The sequence below is a fragment of the Thermobia domestica genome, chromosome 18 (genome assembly GCF_964235325.1).
Source record: "Thermobia domestica chromosome 18, izTheDome1.hap1.1, whole genome shotgun sequence".
NCBI lineage: Eukaryota > Metazoa > Arthropoda > Insecta > Zygentoma > Lepismatidae > Thermobia > Thermobia domestica.
Window position 1 is genome coordinate 90,522,733 of NC_137471.1, and position 25,120 is coordinate 90,547,852.

General features: G+C 34.7%; 1 protein-coding gene across 2 annotated transcripts in view; it reads left to right on the top strand.

The window, feature by feature from the left end:
* Positions 1–675: 675 nt before the first annotated feature.
* HDAC1 (histone deacetylase 1) overlaps positions 676–25,120 on the top strand; it is a 45,254-nt gene continuing 20,809 nt past the window's right edge. Inside the window, exons 1-3 of one of the 2 annotated variants that reach the window (XM_081747090.1) lie at positions 676–832; positions 13,858–13,970; positions 17,735–17,852. In XM_081747090.1, coding sequence (XP_081603216.1) covers positions 787–832; positions 13,858–13,970; positions 17,735–17,852 — 277 coding nt within the window. In that variant the 5' untranslated portion in view covers positions 676–786. Of the gene's footprint in view, positions 833–1,202; positions 1,482–13,857; positions 13,971–17,734; positions 17,853–25,120 lie in introns of those variants that run through there. The other variant, XM_081747092.1, reaches the window with a different exon arrangement.

Here is a 25,120-nt window from a genome sequence, read left to right on the forward strand (position 1 = left end):
CATCACTGTATTTCAAAATTTTGATAGGCGGTATGTCGAGTGAAAATTGTAATAAGACATACCACCTGTGTTTTTTTGCACTTCGAACACTATATATATATATATAACAAATCGAACCATATTTATGAATGTCCACAATATATTTATTCTAAGTTTAACAACACAATAGGTAAAATCTAGCAAATCCTGAATCTTTTACACTGATTAATGCAGCAAAACAAAATGAAAAACAAACAAATGGAAAATATTTGAATGAACATAAGATAGTAGCCTAACATTAAATAAAACCATAATGGAATACATATATTCTTACAGTAGGAATACATATAAAATCGATTATTAAAAAAAAATAATAACACCACTGGGCATACCCATTAGCAAATGGTGTTCCAGTGCATCCCCCATTCTGTTTTTGCACTCCCAGATAACACTGTGGAAGAAAGCCTGATGGGGATGTATATACAACGGGTCACACCTAAGTTTTTTAATCTTCATTAGGTACAATTTCCAAGAGAAATGAAAATAATTCACAGCAATTTCTGATTGCTGATCCTGGCCAGATGTTCATTGGCACCTGATCTTTCCATTTATATACAGATCGAGTTGATAAATTTCTACTGTCAGTATTGCAATGAAATCTACGACAATAAAAAAAAATCATTATGTCATTCATAATAATTATATATACTTAGTTGGCAACCCTGACTACGCTACCCTCAGTGTACAGATAGACGAATACAATATAAATGTTGTAAGTGGCGAAATTCAGAAAAAATCGTAGGGAAAATGACACAACCACACAGCAAAAAGCGTGTCTGCTACTATTATGACAGTAAGTATAATTGTTTTATTATTCATAATAATGATTCCATATAAATTTATCTTTTTAAAAATAAGTTCTAGACAATTTAAATTTGTCTGCTTACATGCCAATTTAGAACTTTGTTCTTGAGTTTTCTGAATACAGATTTACTCCTAAGTTTTAGAAATATAAATGAATTATCACTTTTTTATATATAAGATTATCAAATAACGTTGTATATCGAATGTAAATTGAGTTTGATAATTTCACTATGCTGTTTGATACTGAAGTATCCGACAAGCGATAAGTTTCTTGGGAATCGTATCTGTTGAGCACCGTACACCAAGAGAGAGCCAAAGGAAATTGCCATTGACTACATTCGTGAATATAATTATACGCTGAATGTAGTTAAGTAGGATTTATATATGACTCAGTGATGATTTATTTTCTCATTTTATATTACTCTAGCTTATTTCGTACGAAATATGCTCATATGATTATCTACATACGTATTTTAAAGTTTATATGAATGTTGTGAAAAGTCCGCGTCTTTATGCCCACCATGACGGTTGCGCGACAGATAAATTGGTGAAGTTCTGTACCCAAATAATAGTTAATGATTATTTTTTATTTATGTAGCTCGATGAGATCCATGTATAAATACACAAAAGTGAAATTGGTAAATATAATTTCTTTTACATAGAGTTTTGATGCGTTTTTATGATTTCTAAGCAATCTAAAGGTATATGTGTATATATCATTCGTAGATATGCTGTATCTTGAATACGATTTTTATTTCGGCGGTCAAGTTTTACCCAATTCGTTCCCATTAATAAAATGATAAACAAAGTTCTAATCAAACTTCTGCTGTTGTGACACTACTAATAATTATTTTTATAGAGATAATAATTTTATATATATACTTACAGGCACATGCGATTTATTTTGGAAGCTAATGACCTTGAGTTATATTGTTATTCAATTGCTTTGATGCTAATAAATATCAGTAATGTGAATCGATTGTTTTTAAACTTGTGATGATCACGAATTTGTAAATGGTACACAAGTTATTCTTTAAAAATATTATTATTTAACATCATTTTGTGTACGTTACTGCTTTTAACGAGAAGTGTAACTACTTAACAGTTAATAATTATTTGTTGCGAAAGAATGTACATAGAATAAAGTTTTTCATAAGATTACCCTTTTCATAGGCATAATATGATGTTATTAACAATATCTTAAAGAATTAAATGCATATTGTTAAAATTATACGACTTCGGAGAACAATTGTAAAACTTAATCTTAACGAACCTAACAGCTGGAAATGTAGTAGTATGAGCTATCCACTTATTTCCAGTGAAAGTGTAACATTTGAGGCAGTTATGTATAGGCTCTATAATCCTTACTAACAAAGTCATAAAATAGAAATAATATACCAAATAACCTTTTTGCTGTATATAGTATATTGCGTATAGATTTACAATACAAATGTAAGGATGAAATTTAGTATCTCCCGTAAATCCATCGATGGCTCCGGAGCTGGTACTGTTACTTATAGTGAGTCGTTAAAAACTTCGTTTATGCGTATACCTACCGTCACTACCGCGCCTGTACCCTACAGATGCAGCCCTCGCTGCCACTCGGCCCCCTGCTTCGCTCCTCCCCAAGCTCTGTTAGATGGCATTTGTGCTTTTTAGTGGCCACCTGGCACAAGTTTGGTCTTGTTTTATGCACTGTACTTTTTATTCCATACGTCCACACTGTATTTATGCTGATTACAGAAATAACGAACCGTAATCACTACCATGGTGCCAGAATCACTTCCAAGTGATTTAGGGGAGAAACTAAATAATGCCAAACATTTTTGTTGTAAATAGTATGTTATATATTCTAAACTAATTTCTTTCGCGACTTCTTTTGTATCTAAGCAGTTAACATATGTGCCTTTGACGTGGAAGGCCCGGGTTCGATTCCCAGCGGGAGTGCATATTTTTCGGATCCCACGTTAAGGTATAAGTTTAGTTCTTGTATAGTCTTGCTGTTGAAAGAAACGCTAAACTGAAAATCAAATAAAGTCAAATCTTTTTGTTAGTGCCTGCCCCCTAGAAAAATAAACTGATCTCTTTGGAAAGCATTAATTCGGCTGTCTACTGGTGAGTATTACGAGCTATACGTGCACAAAGGGAGCAACCCTCAGCGCTATGCTTACGGGATGTTTGGTATTCGAGCCGACGGGAGTAAAATAGCGAGCGGACTCAGACAAGTGGCACAGAGGGCTTATGCGGGTGCTATAGTCCGCGACACCCGAATTGGCGTGTGGCATCAGCCAATAAACTCGCAGTACGCTGTTACTAAACCTTCCAGGGGGGAATCTAATCATTCACGATTATGTTCGTATTTGTGAACAGTTGTGAATGATTAGATTCCCTCCTAAAGGTTTTGTAACAGCGTACTGCGAGCTTATTGGCTGATGCCACACTCCAATTCGGGTGACGCAGCCACTATAAGCGTACAAATCTACATACTTTCCTGATCTTTACATGCGTTCCTTCTTTATCTACAGGAACGCCGCAATGAGATACATTTCTTAGCAAATCTTTACTGTAGGCAATTTATTCATTATTGATTCTTTAGATAAGTTAGATACTTTAGCTGTTGTGTTGTGGAAGGAGCCGGACATTAATTGCATAAAATGTGAAATTTTCACGATATGTTACTATTTTAGTTTAGGTATCCATAGTTGAATTCATGTATTATGACGTCTTTCTACAGCAAATTGAGTACTAGTTCTTTATAAGTTGATTTTTTATGCAGGACTTGTTTTCATGGCTGCATATCCATTGTAGGAGTCCATAAGCGTTATATTCCGCTTGCTGTGCGGACGTATGCCATAAAAAGGATGATCTAGAGAACACGAACCAACTTTCATTCGGTTGCATTTTAAAGCACGAATACTGTGTACTGAGTCAGTGCTGCGCTAATCTGGAGGGCTGCGCGGAAGTGTATTCAGAGGATCCAGGCGCGTCAGCGATAGTGGGTATGCATAAGAGCGAGGATAGTGGATGCATACACTCTTTGATTCATATTATTACTGGTGATAATGCCGTTTTTTTGCTTTCGGACTTAACACTATTACGTTTACCGGTTAGTACAGGTTTGTACAGTTTCAACGCAGCCATAATGCAGTTGTCAACTACTCTTTTCCTGTTTAGTTCTATAAAAGCCCTGCTTTAAAATGCGCATTTTTTGTTGATACGAATAAAAAGGAAACAAATTATTACGTTTCTTCTTAGGCGATTTGGCCCATTTGGTTCCCTGTTTGAGAACAAATTTTTTTTACTCGTGATATGATTATAATCATGCATAAAAATGAAATTATGGATTTGTTTTGGAGTCATTTGGTATCACAGAATTGCTAGTTGTGTATAACACTAGTTAACAAATTTAAACTTTTTGTTTGTTACATGAGAAAAATCACCTGATCTTAAAGGAACTTTTTGCACTGAATTCGAATATGCACTCGGTTTCTCTCCATCACGTACAGTTTTCCCGTAACAGAGGGATTTTCGGGAAATTCCCTCAAAAATTTCCCTTTTTCAGATATTTTATTCCCCTAGCTCCTGTCCCCTTACATATAGTAACATAGAAATTATACCTAAGTATACCTTGATTTATATTTAATAAACCCTAAAAGTTTCGTAAAAATCGCTTTGTTCTTTGTAGAGAAATAAATATATTTGTATGTATACTGTGTGCACTGTTTATTGCACCTGATAGTAATGCTTTCAGATCTCCTGAGTTGGGTAAAAACGATTTGCTTTATTACTACAAACACAGACATAAAAATAAATATTTACAATAGTCAACAACACACTTGTATTGCTCTCTGTAAATTAGAAACGTGTATAAAAATAGAATGTAGATCCATTACGCCATCGGTGAAACTAGCATATTATATATATTTCGGATGTCGTGTGGGAGATCAGGACAAAACTTGGGCACCCAACATAATTTGTGCGTCGTGCTACGTCACTTTACTTGCATGGGCCAAAGGGAAACGGAGGTTCATGAAATTTGCTGTACCAATGGTGTGGAGAGAACCCACCAACCATCTGGATGATTGTTATTTTTGTCTCACAGTAGTTAAGGGACATTCTAAAAAAAGCAAATACACAATAAGTTATCCCAACGTTAAATCCGCAATTAGACCTATTCCGCATGGGGATGAACTTCCACTTCCCGAGCCCCCTACCAACTGGGAAGAGATATGGCCAAAAGACTCTGATGATGATCATGACCTTGATGAACCATCGACATCAACATGTACATCCAAGGATCCAACGTTCATCCCTGACTGTGTTCGCGAGCCACATTTCATCCGGCAATGTGAACTTAATGACCTAGTCCGTGATTTGCACCTGACAAAACAAGAGGCGGCACTTCTGGGATCAAGGCTCCAGCAGTGGAACTTATTGGATGCAGAAACAAACATATAAGTGTACAGAAAAAGGCATGTTCAATTTTCAAGCTATTTCTCAATGCAAGATAATGTGTGCGTAAGTACGGATATAAATGGGTTGATGGCGGAGCTAGGAATTCCTTACGTTCCAGAAGAATGGAGGTTATTTATCGACGCGTCAAAGGTCAGTCTTAAAGCTGTCCTTTTACATAATGGAAATAAAAAACCTTCTATACCATTTGCGCACTCAGTGAAGATTAAGGAATCCTATGACACCGTGTCAACTTTGCTAAATCTTATAAATTACAAGGACCATTGTTGGCAAATATGTTGTGATCTGGTAGTTGGTATCATTATTAGGACTGCAGTGCGGTTACACGAAGTACCAATGTTTTTTATGTTTATGGGATAGCCGAGATGATGACAAACATTATGAAGTGAAGGAATGGGAACCTAGAGTGAATTACGTACCTGGAGAATGCAACGTCAAATACGCTCCTTTGGTAGATCCTAATAAGATATTACTACCGCCACTTCATATCAACTTAGGACTTATGAAAAACTTTGTCAAAGCCATGGACACATTTGGTGAAGGTTTCAAGTATTTGCGAGATAAGTTCCCTAACCTGAGTGATGCTAAGATTTCAGCGGGAGTGTTTATTGGTCCCCAAATTAGGAAATGAATGCTTGATGATAGCTTTGACAGCAAGTTAAACAGTGCTGAGCTAGCTGCCTGGACAGCATTTAAGTGTGTTGTGCGCAACTTTCTGGGCAATAACAAAGCTGAGAGTTACACAGAAATCGTACAGGACATGATACAGAAATACAAAGAGTTGGGTTGTAGGATGTCTTTAAAAATCCACTTTTTGCACTCCCACCTCAGCTTCTTTCCTGCTAACCTAGGTGCTCTTAGCGACGAACAGGGAGAAAGATTCTACCAAGATATAATGGCAATGGAGAAAAGGTACCAGGGACGATGGGATCCTTCAATGATGGGGGACTATTGTTGGGGTCTTGTTAGAGAATGCAACATTTCTTACAAAAGAAGGAAGTAGTGTACGTTTTTGTAACCCAATGGAAGTTTCATATATTGTGGTAGTTTTGATTGTCTTTTCATGACCTTTTGGTACATTTGTATTATTGTTTATTGTAAATTGTCACACTTGTAAATTATATTGTATTATATTTTATATATGTGTTTGTGGTAATACAGCAAAACGTTTTACCTCAACTTAAGAGATCTGAAAGCATTACTATAAGGTTCAATAAACAGTACACACAGTATACATACAAACATATTTATTTCTCTAGAAAGAATAAAGCGATTATTACGAAACTTGGAGGGTTTGTTAAATATGAATCAAAATATACTTAGGTATAATTTCTATGTTAGTATATGCAAGGGGACAAGATCTTGGGGTGTAAAATAAACGAAAAGGGAAATTTTTGAGGGATTTTCCCGGAAATCCCTCTGTTACGGGAAAATCGTACGTGATGGAGAAAAACCGAGTGCATATTCGAATTCAGCGCAAAAAGTTCCTTTAAGAACAGGTATTTCCTTTTATGTAACAAAACCTTTGTTAACTAGTGTAATCTGTCAGGCAGGTGGTGTGGCGTCAGGACTGCGTTAAATATTGTACTTTCTGTAAAAATAGGCCAAATTGTTTTAATTTTTTTGTGGAGATAGTATAGAAGTTTGTTATAAGTATTTGAAGCAGGTGTCGGCGAGAAGTGGGGCATTTGTAAGTAATTCGGGCATAAGTTCCGTTAACTCTTACCAGCTTATAAAAGACACATTAGATTGGATTTAGATTCGTTGAAGGTTAGATTAGTTTCTGTTCGACTTACCATGATGCCTTCCTGAGGCATAACGGAATTTAACTCGTAATTCGAATCTTCAGGTTCCCCTGGACATACAGTAGCTTTTTAACTTAGTTTATTATAACTGTCTTTTAATTGTGGTATATAATAATTGTTGTTGATGGGAAGTTGGGGAAGGGATTACGCCCTCCGTAAGTGTGTAATTTAATATGCAGTTTTCTCTTTACATTAACTGTCCTTCTTTGTGTTTTTATAGTTTGGCTTTCGTGCATTACTTCACTTGATACTGTTAACAGGAATTCCGATATGATGATTAGTTCTAGGTTTTTATAAATTTTGTCCTAGAGCTGTTTCAGATTTTGATGAAATTTGGTACGATTCTTGATATTTCAGGTCGATATGTGGATTTAGGATTTCGAAATTACATGCCAAAAGTACTCTAAATTTACCAAAAGCTGCGTGAGTGATACTTGCTTGATTGGCGTTTGCGGCTGACTTGCGGGACCTAGGACGTTGGTTACGATGTTACTTTAAAGCATATTAAAAGAGCCTGCAGATAGCATATAACACTATAGTAGTTTAATTATTATTATTATTTTTTTTTTCGTTTAACTCAAAATTTTGAACTTGATTTTCTCAAAAAGCCATATTTTAATATATATATATATATATATATATATATATATATATATATATATATATATATATATATATTCGTACTGTTATGAATTTATTCCCGAAGTTTTATTTTGAAAAACTTTCTACATGAATTTTGCACTTCCGAACGTGGAGTAGAAGATTGATTGAAATATAATTGTGAGAAACAGGATTAGGCGCAAAACTGTCATAGTATTAGCGAACAAGCCACTGTTCTTCCTATTATAGACAGTGACGACGATACAGGGGGTTGGGGACAACAGCACGAGCATCCCATGGTGACTACGTCTGCCCCATGTACATGTGCTGTAATGTAGCTCAAATAATACAAGAGTCAGTCGTAAGTCTTGCAATATTTCTACAACCAAAACAGCAGGCGCATGTAGTCGGCCGTAAGTACAAGGTCAAACTGGCCCAAGAGATGTAGCCAGCAGACTATTTGAGACTGAGGCTACCACTTCATCAGTACCTTTAGTTACATTTTAGTGGCAGTGACAATGTCTAATTCGTGAACTGCATGAGTTCGAACTCGGGCAGAAGATGCTGCAATAGTAACCGGAAACATATATCATGCGAAAGGGAAATGTGTATTGAACCACACCATAGCAACTCGTTGATTACAGAAATCGCGTGCAGGTTGTGAAAATATCGGAGATCAAAAAAAGGGCCGGCCTCCCGAGGGTAACATATTCTGACACACCATTGAGGAGAATCGATTCACCAGCACAGCATGACGATTGTCATATTAGCTCGGTATGTCACTGTCCATTGTAATGCATCACCTTCACGAACTCGGTAAAACCGTCAAGAGCTGCGTCATTGCACCGTGAAAACTTGAGCTTTCCAATATGAACAGAAAATTGCTTAGTGTTCTCACTGGTTTTTTTTTTTTTTTTTTTTTTTTTTTTTTTTTTTTTTATATATATATATATATATATGAACCTAAATTAACACTATTTTCTAGTCCATGTTTGGAAGTGTAAACTTTCGTAGCAAATAATCTCACAATAACATTTGGGGAATACACTCATAACAGTCCGAATATTGTCCTATAATTTTTGAAAATGTTGAAGGATGGCTTTTTGAAAAAGTCAACTTCAAATTTTTTTCGAAAATTTTCCTTTTAAATTCTGGTGTTATATAGCATATGAGAGCTGTTTTTGTAAGCTTTAAAATGACCTCTATGACATCTTAACCAACGTACTAGGTTCTTTAGGTCAACCGCAAATGGCAATCGAACAAATGTCACTCACGCAGTTTTTGGTATATTTTGAGAATTTTTGGGACCTGTGATTTAGAAACCAGTTCATAAATCATCTTGAGCTTTCCGCTTCTTCTACATACTGATGATAGTGGTCAGAGTATAAGATATCACTGCAATCTGTAAGGGTCCTACCAAAACCATGTGTTAATTTGACTTGGAATGGCTTGTATGCTTTTCAAGGGTCAGGAAATATGGCGATTTCTAGTTTTTTTTTTTTTTTTTTTTTAACATTGGTATTTTTTAAATTTAGAACTATGCGAAGAGACGGAGTTAGCATGGTACTAAGTTCATCAGGATTTCAAACAAGCAATGTAAAAATAGTTATAAAAAGAATTACAGCTGGAATCTCCATGATTTCTAACCTCTTAATGCTGTTTCTCTTGGTGGTTTTGGCAGCTACATAAATAAGCTGCGTAAAAATTATTCTTTCTTTGTGAATTAAGAGATTTTACATGTAAATTTTCCAGAAGTGGTTCGCCTATTCCTAGTTAGCACCATAATCCGCAAGGGAAGACTTGTATGCTATATAAACTCTAATATCTTCAATGCACTTCCAAAGAGGTTTTTAACTCAGTTGTTTTCAATAGGGCTTGCATCATCCTCTTCAGCGCTCTGAAACTCGAAGATACTCGCATACTTCGCCCTCGGGTTTCCTTGCTTTCTAAGGGATAATGGTCGTATAGTAGTAGAGCAGTCTCAGCCCACGTTGGGCACGGATAATATAGCTTTTTCTTTCCAGCTGTGTGTTCAATTTATATACCACTCCTTATCTTTAAGTATCGGTAACTTTTCGTTCGATTACAGAAGTTACAAATACAGAGGCTAATTCGAGTGATAGTGTAAGAACTGAGCTACCGAGATAGAGAAATGATACCTACTATGTGGTTTAGAGGTGCGTACGCACTTGTAACATTTTGCCCGAACAGAACAACGAACATGTTCGTTGTGATGTTCTGTGCGCTGTCACGATGTTACGGCAGTCCATCAGCCCGCACTGTAACACACACGAACATACGATGTTTTCCATTAGTCGAGTCAGTAGGAGACAATGTCTGCCTCTGTGCAGTTGGCTGCTGCTAGCTACATTTTTATTAGCCTCGCACAAAAAAAAAAAAAAAAAAAAACTACCGCGATGGTCGATAAAGCAAGTGTTTGCAAATCAACCTATCTACAGTGGTTCTAGTTTTCTGTTTTTAACACTCGATCAACTCAATTGCTGCTTCTCGCGACCACTCCGTGGCTCGACACTGAAGAGTCTGTCTGTGTGGCTTGATGTGCGTGCACAATTTACGAAGGGCGTCCACACTAGCACATGTTACAGCACGTAACATTTCTTTGATGTGTCGAGGAAAAACCGACTCTACTCGGAAATCATTCGGAGCGTAACATCGTAACAAAACTTGTTACGTTGTTCTGTGCAGAAAGCCACTAATTGACCGAACATGTTACGCGCACATGTGATGTTCGTTGTTCTGTGCGGACAAAATGTTACAAGTGCGTACGCACCTTAAAGACTAAGCTCCAGCCAAGTAGCAGTTAATATACTGGTTCAGGGAGCACAACCAAAATTAAAAACTACCTCCAGACAGGTAACTCAAGTCTTATCTCTATGCAGGTCGTGGAGGCACAAAAAGGTGCATTTTCGGTTTCCTCTTCTACGTTCTTAATTGACCATAAAGTAATTTCGTTAAGAGAATACCCTAATTGTAATATTTCAGCCAATAAAAAAAGATAGAAGAAAAAAAAAAAGATACTTCAATTTATAAAATTTTTATTAACAACTAGCAGCGTTCACCCCGCTTCGCTGCGGTCACCCCGGAACGCAATAAACTTTGTTACTTAGATAATTTTTACTTTTTCGCTTTCAAGTGATTTATAGCGCCTGTCAGTTATGTTAACCCGCCGAGTCACAGGGTCATGCGGGTTGCATATAAATACGTTTATTTTTATACCTATGATGAACTAATAACAAAGAATTTGTACGTATGGACACCTGAATGGTCAATTATCTCAAGACACTGGTAATTGAAAATTAAAGTGATATGATAAAAACCATCTAGGGTCCACATCCTAACAACCCCCCAAAAATGAAAGAAATCGGTTCACCCGTATTAGCGTGATGAGCGGACAAAGGATTTTTTGTACGTATTCACACCTGATTGGTCAATTATCTCAAGACACTGGTAATTGAAAATTAAAGTGATATGATAAAAACCATCTAGGGTCCAAATCCTAACAACCCCCCAAAAATGAAAGAAATCGGTTCAGCCGTATTAGCGTGATGAGCGGACAAAGGATTTTGTGCGTTCTCTTTTATATATATAGATTAAAAATATTAGCTATTAAGTATCAACCGAAATATTATAACAATAATGCAAATAATATTTAATATTCTCTGAACATATACGCAAATCAGCAGATTTACTAATCATCTTGAGTTTTGTAGCCAAGAGGAGAAAAATTTATTCGAGTGATTTATGACAACACTATCCATGGCTTTGGATTTTATATTGAAACAAAAGAATAGCCAATAGAATTCCAAAGCCAAACGAATAGCCTTCATCTTCAGCCAATAGAATTTAGTCTTTTTCATAAGGATGATTATATATCATTATTTATGTTCTATAGGGTCTGATAAAGAGTCGAAACTGTAACACATGATAGTTTAAAATACAGTGTGTGTTGAAGCTTTGGTCAGTGTTTCGAGTGATTTATATAAATATCTTATATTTCAAAGATAACTAATTTCAAGCAGTTTTTCTAATCTATTTTACACAAAATGAATTTGAACTCAAGTCATATGTGTAGAGGCTTTGATAATCCAACTAAAAATTCTCAAAAGCTAATAGTTGAGTATCATCACATTAGTGAAATTATGCAAAAGTTGAATAAAAATCTTTGAGTGACGTAACTTAAAATCCTTTAACTTACACACCCGTAGAAATTAATGAACGTCAAAAGACAATACCAAGTCAATTAAATTAGGAGTTTCCAATTAGAATAAATGCAAGCAGCAGAAGAATACTTGAGACTATATAAGTAGCAAGGTAATTCATTGGTTGCTTACGTCACTCATCGTTTTGAGAAACGTGGACAGAATTATCTCCTTTTAATCCTCTCAATCCACAGAAAGGTGAGGATATCGACGAAACGATAATGACACCAACATTCTGGTACCAAAGAATGATTGTGTACCATTAAATGTGTATTCTAACAATATTGTCTCATATATTAGCATTTAGTGAGAGGAAACGAATCTCAGTATTGTTCTATTTAAAATTACCACACTACGGCGCCATTATTTACCCATTATATACGGCGCAGTTTAACTAAGTAATTTAAACTCTGCAAACCACAAGTTTAATATAACTGAGTGACCCATCTAATTTAAGTTAAACAGGCAATCAATTACATTTTAATACGTTATATTACAACTATAGTTTAGACAATGATAAAAAAAAGTGTGTTTGAAGTCAAAGTATTTCCATTAAATTACTCCTAGATCAGTCCTAGATTAAATCTTAAAGTGTAACTTATGTAAATAGTTTCTAACTATACGTTATGCACTTTACAGTAATGTATCAATACGTAGATTATTTTAAGAACATCCTTTCTTAGTCCTTAGGGGAGAAAGTTTCTTTTTCTTTAGTTATATGTTCTTTTCTTTCTTCTTTTGAATCCTTACAAGTGTGGAATTTGATATAAATTTTCTGTTTCAGAAAGTACGAATTATTCATTTATTCAAATCCAATAAGGAAAACGTAGTAAAAGAAATGCATTATATTTGTCCGAGGCAATACGTTGTTGATTTTTGCTAGTGGAAGCATTGTTCACGTATGTTACGCATGCAGCCATGACATAAACTTTGATACTGATTCAGTAATCCTCCACTTGCAGTTAGACCATTCTTTATGGATCATTACGTAACTATTACTTTTATTTCGGCCTTTTTGTTGATTTGACGTGCTATTCAAATGTACATAAAGTCTGACTCAATCCGTGAGATTTAGGAAAATTAACTCGATTCTTACGTTGAACAAACAACATAATTTATTGTTGTTCTTTTTGCCTGTGTGTGTCATCCAAAAACTTGAGCGAATCTATATTTCTCTTCTTGTTTAGTATGCTAAAGACTTATTGTTATTATTTTATTTAAAATTTCTTGGAAATATAGATGTTTAAACATTACAGAAAATGTGTAATTTCCAAATTCTTCACGTTATTTTTCTTTAGTCACCTTATGTGTACATTTATATTTATGGAGAAGGAGATGATCATCATAATTTCAATATAGTTAGATGCTATGTTACATGCAATTCATAAGTTTTGGTTCCTCCAAGAAAATAATAATATAAAGAAACTAACACTGTTGTCTTATCAGTAGATTCAAGTAACTCTTTCTAAAAAAATTCGAACAGGAGAAAAAAAAGTTGGCCTAGCAACTAAAATCAGTTCTCTAGTTTAAGGTACCGATGCGTTAAGTGCTAGCTACCCAGTCCTTCCTCATGCCATCTAGCGACACATTCTCACTCTTGAGATCAGATATTGGGCTGTTTGGAGCAAATATGGAATTTTCAGCCACAAAAGATAAGATTTCAAATTACTTTTGTTCTTGTTTTAGCTGAAATTTAGTGTTTTTGTGCACGTAGAAATTGAATTTTTGTCGCAGTTATTTATGCTGCAGGGTTACTAGCGGAAACATGATTTAAAATTATTCTGGAAGCATTTTCTGTTTATGGTAATTTTGGCTCGATTTAGTTACCTTAATCCAGTTGTTGCCGTCTAGAATGTGGCTTGTCATATATTTCTTCTTAATTTCACTGATTACTCTGTTATTTTTGCACATTTCAGGTGATATTGGGAACTACTACTATGGACAAGGACATCCGATGAAACCTCATCGTATACGAATGACCCACAATTTATTACTGAATTATGGGTTATACAGGAAGATGGAAATTTATGTGAGTAAATACTTTTAAATATCATTAGTACCAGTTTTACTTGAATATCGACATTTCTTTTTTCAACTTCTTGTATTTTTTGTTGGAAAAGCTGTTTTAGGATTACAGATGAAATATAACCTGTTTTTTGAAAATTCTCAAGTAGGAAAAAAACAGAACAAAGTAATCCAAAGTACTCGTAGGAGATAAGAAACATTTATTTAAATAAACTTTACCCTCTGCTTGCAAATATCACGGCTAACCGCTTGTTTAGATGGAAGTAGTAGTTTAATCTTTTTTTACTTTGCACAGGATCTAACAAAATAATTAATTAGTGCATGAGCACATAATACAAAGATGGCACTTGTTATAGTATTAGGTATTTTACAAGCTTCGTTGTGTTAAGGTGGATTTGTACCACGTACTAAAATAATAACGCATAATTTCCAACTTCATTACTTACCTTTGTATGTAATTGCACGAGAAGTTGAAAAAATATGAGAATGTGAAAAATTTTTCCATCCATGTTTAATTGGAAGTCTTTGTCTTCTGATGAAGGACAGCAGTGCTGCTTTTCGAAATATTTAGGAGCTGTTAAGTATTTTGGCTACCACAATGAACATGGAGCTGAGTAAATTTAATTTAATCCTTTTGTGATCATATGAAATTCAAAAGGTATTTACGTGATTAGAATACAAATAAACGTAAGCACATAATATAAAGACACGTAACTTTTCATAATTCGAATGGCTTTTCATATAGAGATTAGGTAGGAGAGAAGAAAATAAAGGTAGAAAAAAATACTGATTGTGTATCACTGTTAGTCATTTAAATGCTATAAAATGTAATTTCGTAATATTGTAAAACATGAATTAAATCTCCCTCATCTGGTCGTGAGAGAGCATGTCTTACTTTGTAGTGAAGCATGGTAGGAACAACTGTATATTCAGCGCCGATGTTTGTCCTGACAAAACGAACTATCTGAAACCAACCTCTTTAAACATATCTGAAAAATCATCAATAGAAAATGTACGCCTGTTCAAGAATTGGTATCACAGTAGTTATCGCATCTACGTGATGAGCCGGAGACCTCTGTTCTATTTGCTGTCCAATCCTGTATTATTATTATTATTTTCTTCCACTCTTTGAATTCCTAATTTTTGAACTCCTATGAGTGGATCTGTCTGAAGTTAGAGGTAACAGGGTGTCTATTGGTCACGAAAGTCACGAATGTCACGAAAAAGTTATGAAATCAGAAAACGGTCATGAAAGTCAAGAAATTTAGTTTTTGGGTCACAACATTTTATCTGTTCAAATATAAGTACAGACTGGAAAATTTTATTCTATAAAACATCAAAATTCACCACCAAAAATGTCTATGGTCGGCTTTAGACGTTACCAAATCGCTAGCAAAACACGCTTCTATCGCATGTATGAAAATTCGGCCTAATTCGCACCCAAATTACCTCTTGAGAATGTTACTAAATTTTGTGGTTTGGGAAAGAAAAGGTCACGAAATTTCATTTTGGAATTTTAGTAGACACCCTGGGTAAGGATCTGAAGATAGGGTTATAGAGATAAGTTTACAACAAAACCAGCATTCAATGATTATTTATGGTATTTACAAAAGACAGCATAATATAAGATGGCTATAAATAATTATGAATAAATGTAAATATGTTGTTTTAAAATGTGAGTAGCAAATAAGTACCACTACTTTTGATATATAAATATCATTGCTTTAAAATTAGCAGTCATAAACAGTAAGCATACATACAGAATCTAACGTGTGCTTGATATCTAACAGAGAATTGGTCTTTACTGTCTGTGTGTACTCACCATGCTCTTGGAAGATGTATTTAACGACAAATATTCGCTGTTCTAAAGTAATCATACAATGGGAACTCTTGATTTGAGACAGGTCATTCCACACGAAATCTTGCAGCTCAAATCCAATTGTCAGCGATCCCAGGTTCGATTCCCGGTGGGGACAATCGGTCCAAAAGGTGTAAAAGCTTTTTCAGGCCACCTGATGAGATTTTCCTGGGCTTTATTTATTCACATCCTTCTCTCTTCCCCAATTACCCCAGGCAGTGTGATCGCCGAGAGATATCATACGTAATAGTTTAACAGGGCATAGATGCCGACAGCCCAGAAATCTTATTCAAATACAATTGTCTATCCCACATCTCAAATTCCTATGGAATTCAGTAGATATCTGTAAGAACTTGTATTTTTTTATTTTTCTTCTATTCTGATTACATTCTTAGAGCATTTCGCGATCTCTGGACAATGTCACATTTCAATAAATCCGTACAAGGCCGTGATTGAAGCGAAAAATAGTGAAAGTCACCTCAGTGGAAATCTTATTAGGATCTTTAGAACGATATAAATTAATTCCTAATCCATAAAACTTCTCCAAAGTTATGACTGTACAGTCATTTATTTATCTATTTTCTGTTTGAGATCAAAACGTAGATATTTGCAACAGCACACAAGTTCTTATTAAGAGGCTAAAAACATATCGTTGGGTATTTACTGCAAGCAGTGTAGAGACAATAATGTATAGTGTGAGTCAGAAGTTCAGGACACACGTGTCTCCAAAACGGAGGTGGTTTCAGCTTTTCAGAGTTCATCATTTGTACGTTGAATTAGTGTTTATATATATATATATATATTTATTTTTATTTATTTTACTTCCGTGGGTTAGTGGTAGAGCATTCATCTCTGGTTTGTAGAATCCCTGATTCGATCCCAGCTCGCGCCAAGTGGACCTTGTGGTGGAGAAACACCGTGTGCGTGGGTTTTCTCGAGGTTCTCCCGTCTCCTTTAGCCTACACAACATAATTGTGGGACATAAAACGCCACTGATAACTTTCATTTTATTTTTAACACTCTAAAGAATTGGTGTGCCATTTTAAGTTGTAACTACTTCAGTGCTCAACGTCTTAACAAAAAATTGTGTAAGAAGATGTATATATGTCGGCTATTGTCACTTTTAAGAGACATTTCATAAATTTAGAAGTTCCAGTAAGGTGAATTTTTATACTCTTATTCCAATCACAATTTTAACACACTTGTTTCCAAATTGAAGTGAAACATATCGTTCTATTTTTCACTGCATCTTTACGTCGGGGTAGTCTCAACAGTTTTAAAAAGTAATGATTTACATTTTTGTAACTGTAATTTATTATTAAAATCAGTTGTCATAATAAAAATCCATTAAATAAAGCGAAATAAAAATCTTGTAAAATACCAACAATAACGTTGAAAGAACAGTAAGAGAAGTTTTTTTCATTAGAAACAAAAAAAAAAAAAAAAAAAAAAAAAAAAAAAAAAAAAAGATTAACTTTGGACTATGATTCTTGGAACACAATTTTGAAGTGCATAAAATTGTATGCGGCTCCAAGTATGAAGTAAAAAGCGCAAGAACAAAATTAAGTTCACAGTAGATAGAAGAGATTCGAATAACGCGAGTGTGTAGAGTGGAAAATATATTTTGTACATGATCAATCCAAAGCCAAATCAAAAGGCTCTATTTTCCTTTTACCAGTGTTTATTTTTTTGTTTTGCTCCTGTTTTGAACCTTTCGTTCCTACTTATTCCTTTCACTTGCCGATGAAACCCTCAGTTCTTCTCGAAACATCGTCAATTTATTGGTTAATGTGAATAAAATTTTGAAATTTTTTCTGCAAATTAATTTTGTCAAATATGTTTGTAAAATTAGCAAAAACTTATTACATTTGTTATGATCTAGTAATTGATCTCGAAATGTTACTTTTTAGCGACCACACAAAGCAACGGCCGAGGAGATGACAAAGTTTCATAGTGATGATTACATACGATTTTTGAGAAGCATAAGACCTGACAACATGTCTGAATATAATAAACAAATGCAGAGATGTAAGTAGTCTTACAATTTTAGTTAAGTGTCATTGTCCATATTCTTATTGCACCAGTATTATGAGAGCTGATGTGATTTGATTTATTTAAATGGATGGTATTATTAATTTTATTTTTCACAATTCCAGCTTAATGCAATTATTCTGTTTTGATACGTAAATATATTTGTTTCGGTAACAGAGAAAGCACTGTTCAGTTATTACGGATAAATTTAGTATGTGCTCCGTTCTTGTAGTATTTAAGATTGAATAAATAACAAGGGCCTTTAATGTAATTTCTGTATACGGGTGATCCAAATAACTACCAGGTCTTCCCAAAGTGCTTTCCTTCATGGTTTATGTAGCTTTTGCAACCTTTGAAACCATATCTTAAGCGCACACGCCTGTCTTAAGGTATGTTTGCAGCTTTTTGTCGGTAAACTTCAACGACCTCTTCTGCATACCGAAAATTCTCTTTTCACCTTGGGAATAAAAAGAAGTCACATGATTTGAGACCTGGACTGTAGGCAAGGTGAATAACCAATTAGGCTTATGCGTGAATTCTCCATAAATTTATTATCTACATCACAATGTGTTATCATGGCCCAGAAGAAGACCTTGAAGACCCACCTGTCATTGCGAGCTTCTCAGGAATTTTTTCAGAGGCAAACTGTCATACATCAATTGCGCCTTAACCCTTCTTCCTATTCTCCAAAGAGACGATAGCCACGTGTCTGATTTTTAAAAAATAAGTGGCTACCGTTCAACGATTGATGCAGCAATGGGAAGTTTCTCATGTGGAATGATCCAAACAACCAGCTGACATTTCGTTTTGGAATTATTAGGTAAATTTAGCTCTCATCATCTATTAATAATATCTGATACATATCACGAGATCCTAGAGCTCCTTCGTGGCTAAGCGGTCAAACTTTCGGCTGGGCTTTAAATCGTGCATAGATAGTATGCACAGTACTCACGATACCAAGACTTTATTTTTTGTATCGATATGTCGTTCGTGGATACATGCGAAACATGTGGTCAACAGTTACTACACGCCATAGTTACGAGAGATCGGCCAAGTCTCACATAGTCTTTCAAAGATGCTGTGGTAGCCTTTGAAACTGCCAAATTACCTGTAAATCTGCGTTTTCAGATTAAGCAGAAGCTGGGAATGCTCCCCGAAAAATTTCGAGCAATTGTTTTTAGTTTAATCACTTAAAAAGTGTTTTTGTGATAGTTCCATTGCCCTAAGCCAGCTGGTGGAAACTTTTCGCTCCAGAGGTGCTTGTACTCAGATGCAAGGCAGTATGACATTTGTATACGTGCCAGCCAGCCAAAAGTAGTTCTGCAGAATTTTCGCCTATGTGATATGGATTATCCGGAAATCAAATTAGTCGGTCTCGGATAATGGCGTGATTAAAGTACTGATGATGTAATGCAATTACCAATACAAAGTAAATATTATGTTAGTGGCGAACTTCCATTTGTACAGGGCCGGATTTTCCAATAGGCCCGGGCCTATGGGCGCAAGCTCCCAGGGGGCGCACGGCCGAGAGAAACATATTTAGAAAATATCTAGAAATAAAAATAAATAGCCATAACTTAACATATATATTTTTTTGAATTGATTAAAAAAAATCAGGCTAATAAAGCATTCTGATTTTGAAGTTCATTGGAACAAATAATTGTTGGTAAAGTTAAACTATTTTTTAACATTATGCATCAACTTCGTTACAACATTGATCTCAAACACGGGAGAACTGGCTGTAGGGATGTCGTTGAGCGACAATCTCGTAATCGAACGGAAAAATGTCATTTTTTATACTAGTACAATTTACTGTTTGTACATACAAAATGTCTAGTTTTACTTTAAAACACAGTTTTTGTGTCACGTTATCAAAATACTTCATGTAAGCTGTGTTTCTGATTAAAACTATTTTTTAATGTATTACAGAGTTTTTTAAATTTATTTTCCCAAATGGCTAAATTGAACAAAACCAAAGTTATTCACCAATCTTTTATTAATACATTAACGGTACTTTGTTAAGCCCAGAACCAAGTAAATTCCTCAAAAAACTTGCAATGATAAAATTGCATCGTGGAGTGCTGTTTAACCAATTAACATATAGGCCTGATATAATTTTTTAATAGAGGTTTTTAGGAAAGTAACTTTAACCAGACTAGGGGGCGGAAAAAATTATTCGGCCTAGGGGCGCCAAAATGCTAAATCCGGCCCTGCATTTGTATTAGTTATTCTTTAGAATTGCAGATTCTAAAACTAACAGTTAAGTCTGTCAAGTACTTATCAGTTTAGTTCTCTCACATTTTCAAAGATTAGTAATAAAATTTCTGTGGGTAATTCTCGAGTAATTGCCGAATACCAGTCAGTAAACTAGCAAGTGTTTTTGACATGATATTCATTTTTTTCTCAGTTCCTCGTATAAGCGTGATGTCATAATTAATTTGGTAATGGGGTATTTGACAATCGGGAAGAACTCGAACTAAGTTGCTAAGTATTATCTGTATAGATAAAAATGAAAGTAGTGTTTATAATCGCATCATGGAAAAACAGTTGAAACATTAGAAATGAATGTTTGTCTTAGCACCTGCCTCGAGCTGGTTTTATGTTACTTTCATTAAAATGCGTATTCTAAAGGAGAGAGTAAAATGTACGCCAAAAGCATATGTCACAAGTAGTGTTGTGAAGGCCAGGAAAAAAAGCGGACATTTTGGGTAAAAAACAGTTTTCTTAGTTTTTTTTCCGAGCTTGGAAAGAAACAGAAAGTTTGCGGAAAAATTGAAATTTTCGAATATTTTACTATATTATGCTTTTTAAATGAAAACTTTTATATTTACTAGTTTAGAGTTAAGATAATTGAATACTTATGTTTCTTGTATTAGAATAGGGAAGGGAAATTTTGTGGCAACAAATATATGTGCACCACTCATCCAAACACTTTAAATGTATCACCGTAATAGAGTGGAGTTATGGCTACAAATGAAACTAAAATATAATCCTAGTTAGCTTAATTAATATAGACTTAACATAGACTCATTAAATTATCTTATGAAGTTCCCGCTTGATGGCAGGGAAGTGTTAAAATAACGGGGCCAGTATCATTTTAGTTAATATGTTAAACATGTCTTCCTTGTGCTATGTAAAATTTCCTGAAAATTTTGGAACCTATTAGAAAAAAAATTGTTCGGAAATATTGGCAGAAACCGAAAAATATAATTTAAAAGCTATTTCTTCGCCTGATGCTCGAACCTTTCTATTTCAAGTGTACCCTTGATGGCGCTGCTGTCGATGTGTGTTTTCCCGTACCTCCCTCGAAAGAGGAGAGACAAATTACTGTGGCCGAGATCCTTCAATAGTTGGATGCAGACAGGGTTCTTTCCCCAAATGAAAGGGAAGGATTCCTCTGCAGGAGGTCGGCTTAGTTGAGGCCGAAGAATGTTTCACTTTCTTCCCCAAGGCACACTTAAAATAGAAAGGTTCTAACCTTAGTTGCTGTAACATGTTTGCTGCATATATATATATATATATATATATATATATATATATATATATATATATATATATATATATATATATATATATATATATAATGTATGTCGCTAATAGGAAAAATAATTAAAGCAACATGTTTTAATTTTACTTTCTAGTTTTCTGATTTCTGGTAAAACTCTCTTTATTATTTGTATATTTTTCGAGTAACTCACAGAGACATTATCTTATTTACACATACACCGCACAAGTGACTAAATTTGAGCAGCAAGAAATATATTAAAGGGTTGAATATGTGTAACTTCCGTTCGTTATTATTACAGATTAGCAGAATACCCGTTCTTCGCACTGGGAGAATACGTTTCATTTTGGACACAAAGGGCACCAAAACTGTCACCAATCAACTTATGGATTCCCAAAACTATGAATTCGACACTAATATCAGTCATTTTCAATTATCTTTACATGTAACCACCCCCTTTCGTACTAATGGGGCTGAATTTGGATTTAAACGGCATCGGTGTTCATCTGAGCGACCCCGAAAACTATGGATTCGACACGAATATCGGTCATTTTCAATAATTTATATATATATATCTCCTCCTCCAGTTGCGGGGCTGTATTTAAATTTAAACGGTATCGGAAGTGTTACCGCCCATCCCGGTGACCTCGAAAATTATGGATTCGACAGTAATATTGGTCATTTTGGTTATTTTCCCCTCCTTTTCCCTCAAGTTGCACCTTCAAAGTGAAACGATAAAAAACATCCCGAACCTCATCTACGTTGAAAATTTTATCAAAGTCGGTCGGATGGTTCAAGAGTTATTACGTTACAAACATAGTCACTTTCATTTTGGTAAATATAGATAAACTGTCTACAAGATCATGACGGCCTTAGGGTGGGGTCCAGAAAATTGATCTATTAGCCTTCTTCGCCCACTACATGGTAGTGAAACAGACATTTTCTTCGAAATCCGATGTTGCCAACAAATTCAAACTCCATGACAGTTCTTAGCTAGAATAGGAAGGAGTGAGTAAAAGCTGATACCTGTTATTTAAGTAAGGAATGGAATGTCTTAAATGTTTTGGCGAAAGAAAAAGTAGCTTGGAAGCTGCGAATGTTTGGTGTTGCTTTGTTATTTGACACTTTCAGCAGAACATCTCTCTTCTTCCGTTAAGAAGGAGCGAACCATATGTCCAAACAAATTGGTCAATGTCCATTTCTCTCTTCTCTATATAGAAAGAAAGAAGGCAAGAAATACATTTTAGACTGTGCTTTTTTTCTTTCTTTCTTTTAAACATAAACAGGAATGCATCTATTGAAAAAGAAAGCACCAGAGATATTTTAATCTCTTCAATTCTAGTCGAATAATAATACCTGAAATGCATGACGAAGAAGTAACTAACTTTCTCATTTACATAATAGATAAGGCAACAAGAGATCAAAAATTTATGGGTAGTGTATTTTAATTATATTTTACATTTTATTAAGTTATTACATTATACTTAATTATTGTATTATATTTTACATCGATTATTTTTATAAAATTCTATACGAGGGCATAGGCTGTCTTAATTAATTTTCTTCGACTGATTTTTCCTCATGACATCGGAAGAACATTGGTATAATAATATTATTTCTTCTTTCTCTTAGCTACACGATAAAGATATTAGTCAAGATGCTTAGTGTTGTGTATAGGCCACTGGGTATAGATTGTGTGTATCCAGGATCGAACAGGGCTAGTTATTAGCGGAACACTAATTATTATTATTATTATTATTATTGCAGAGATTATTTAATAGAAATCTAGGTATAGTTTGAATGCATTTTATCATTACAATGAGAAATGGGGAAAATTTTGGAAAGGATTCTGACAAGTAATAAGTAAAAGGTAGTATCTCACTATTTGTTTGATAGGAAAATGAAAATCGTGGAGAATGGAGAATTCTGTCAAGATTTCCCGCTGCATAATTTTGAAAACTTCTCAACTGAGATGTGAATTTTAGCACCAGGAAACGTAGTTTTACTATTATAGTTTTTTTTTTTTTTTTTTTTTTTTTAATATGCTTTGTTTTGGATCGATTTCCGATCAAACATTTTTTCACAGTTTTTAACCTATATCTTTAGACAATTGAATTAAGAAACAGGAACTTTGGCCTAGAACAACAAAGAAAGCAATGTGATGACCACACATGGCACAACTTGCCTTCTTTAGTTCTTGGTGATCACAACAGTAGTAAATTATTATTTTTATGACCGCTAATCATAAAATTATTTGTTAACCGGCGTTCACTGGAAGAGTAGATTATGGAGATTATTTGAAATGGGTATCTATTTGAACCATCGCATTTAGAATAGGTATTTGAATCGAAATTAAATGATAAAAGCTTAGGCGACCCAAGTGCTATTTTCAAAAATTGATTTTAAATTGTTTAGCAACTTTTGAGATATTCTAGTTTTGAACCGTTTCCCTAGGATACACCTTTAATGAAAGTGGCATGAAAGAAACCCGACTCGAGTCAACTGCTACCTTCATTGCAAAAGCCATTTGAAACAGTCTATTCGTTTTTCTCATGACGATGAGATAAATAACATCAGTTTGAGTGTGATGGGAAAACACCTCTAACGATACTCATTATAATGAAGGAGACATGAAAAATGCAGCTTGAGCCAAGTGCTAATGATCCAAAATTCTTTTCAAATGGCTCAGCAGTTTTCTCGTGATGATGAGACAAGACAGTCTCGATTGTCTTCTTTCCGAAATTTTCTTTTTACTTTCGAGCGACGATAGAAGAGAAGAAAGTACAGCAATCATGAAAAAGTCGTGATTTAAACGGATTTGTACATCCGTTTGTGTCTACGTGCCTTAAAACTGAGTTCTGGATATCTATTCATCTGTTCGTCCCAATGAAAATATGTTCCGTCGCCTAGAGGGCATATCTGCGGTTCAGCGTATTGAGACGTAATTTTAAATTTAAGGTTTATATAAGATTCTGTAACGACTTTTTTTCGAATTTTCTTACTACCGCCAAAACTACGAATAGTTTACTGGAAGATGAAAATCAAAATTTGTGATTTTCTCGAAAACGCCCCTAACGATGTTTTCGTGTTTCATAAATCATTGTTTTATAAATACGTGATTAATAACAATCTGATAATATGGGATAACTCATTTGTCCTGAAAATATCCACAAAGGGTAGTGTACTTGCGGAAGTGGCTTTTTCGGACGATTTTTTAAAATATATATTTCATAAATAAATGTTGGATTACTGACCTAACAAAATAACATAACTCATTTATCCTGAAAAATCCACAAAATATTTTTTTTTTTTTTTTTTTTTTTTTTTTTTTTTGCGAACGATTGTTTCAAAAACGAAACAGGCGATACATAATAATTTGATTATACCAGGTATGTGCAGGTTAATAATTCTGAATTTCGTCGCTCGAGGACGCTGGAAGCACAAATTGGTTCACAGTCTCAAGTGATATGTCAGTGTGTTGCTAGTACCGTGCCTGTGAAAACACCGTTGAATCACTACCAAGTTCGAGTTAACGTGGTAGTGTTTTGGTGTGTTGAACATGTCTAGTTTCAAACCAAATAATAAGCATGTGCGACACGTACTGTTCTTCCTGTTCAATCAAAAGAAAAACGCAAGTGAAAGCCATCGTATCCTTGTGGAAACGTATAGTGGCGATGTGCTAACGAAAGACGCGTGCATTCGGAGGTTTCGACGCTTCAGAAGTGGTGACTTTGACCTGAAAGACAAATCTCGCCCGGGG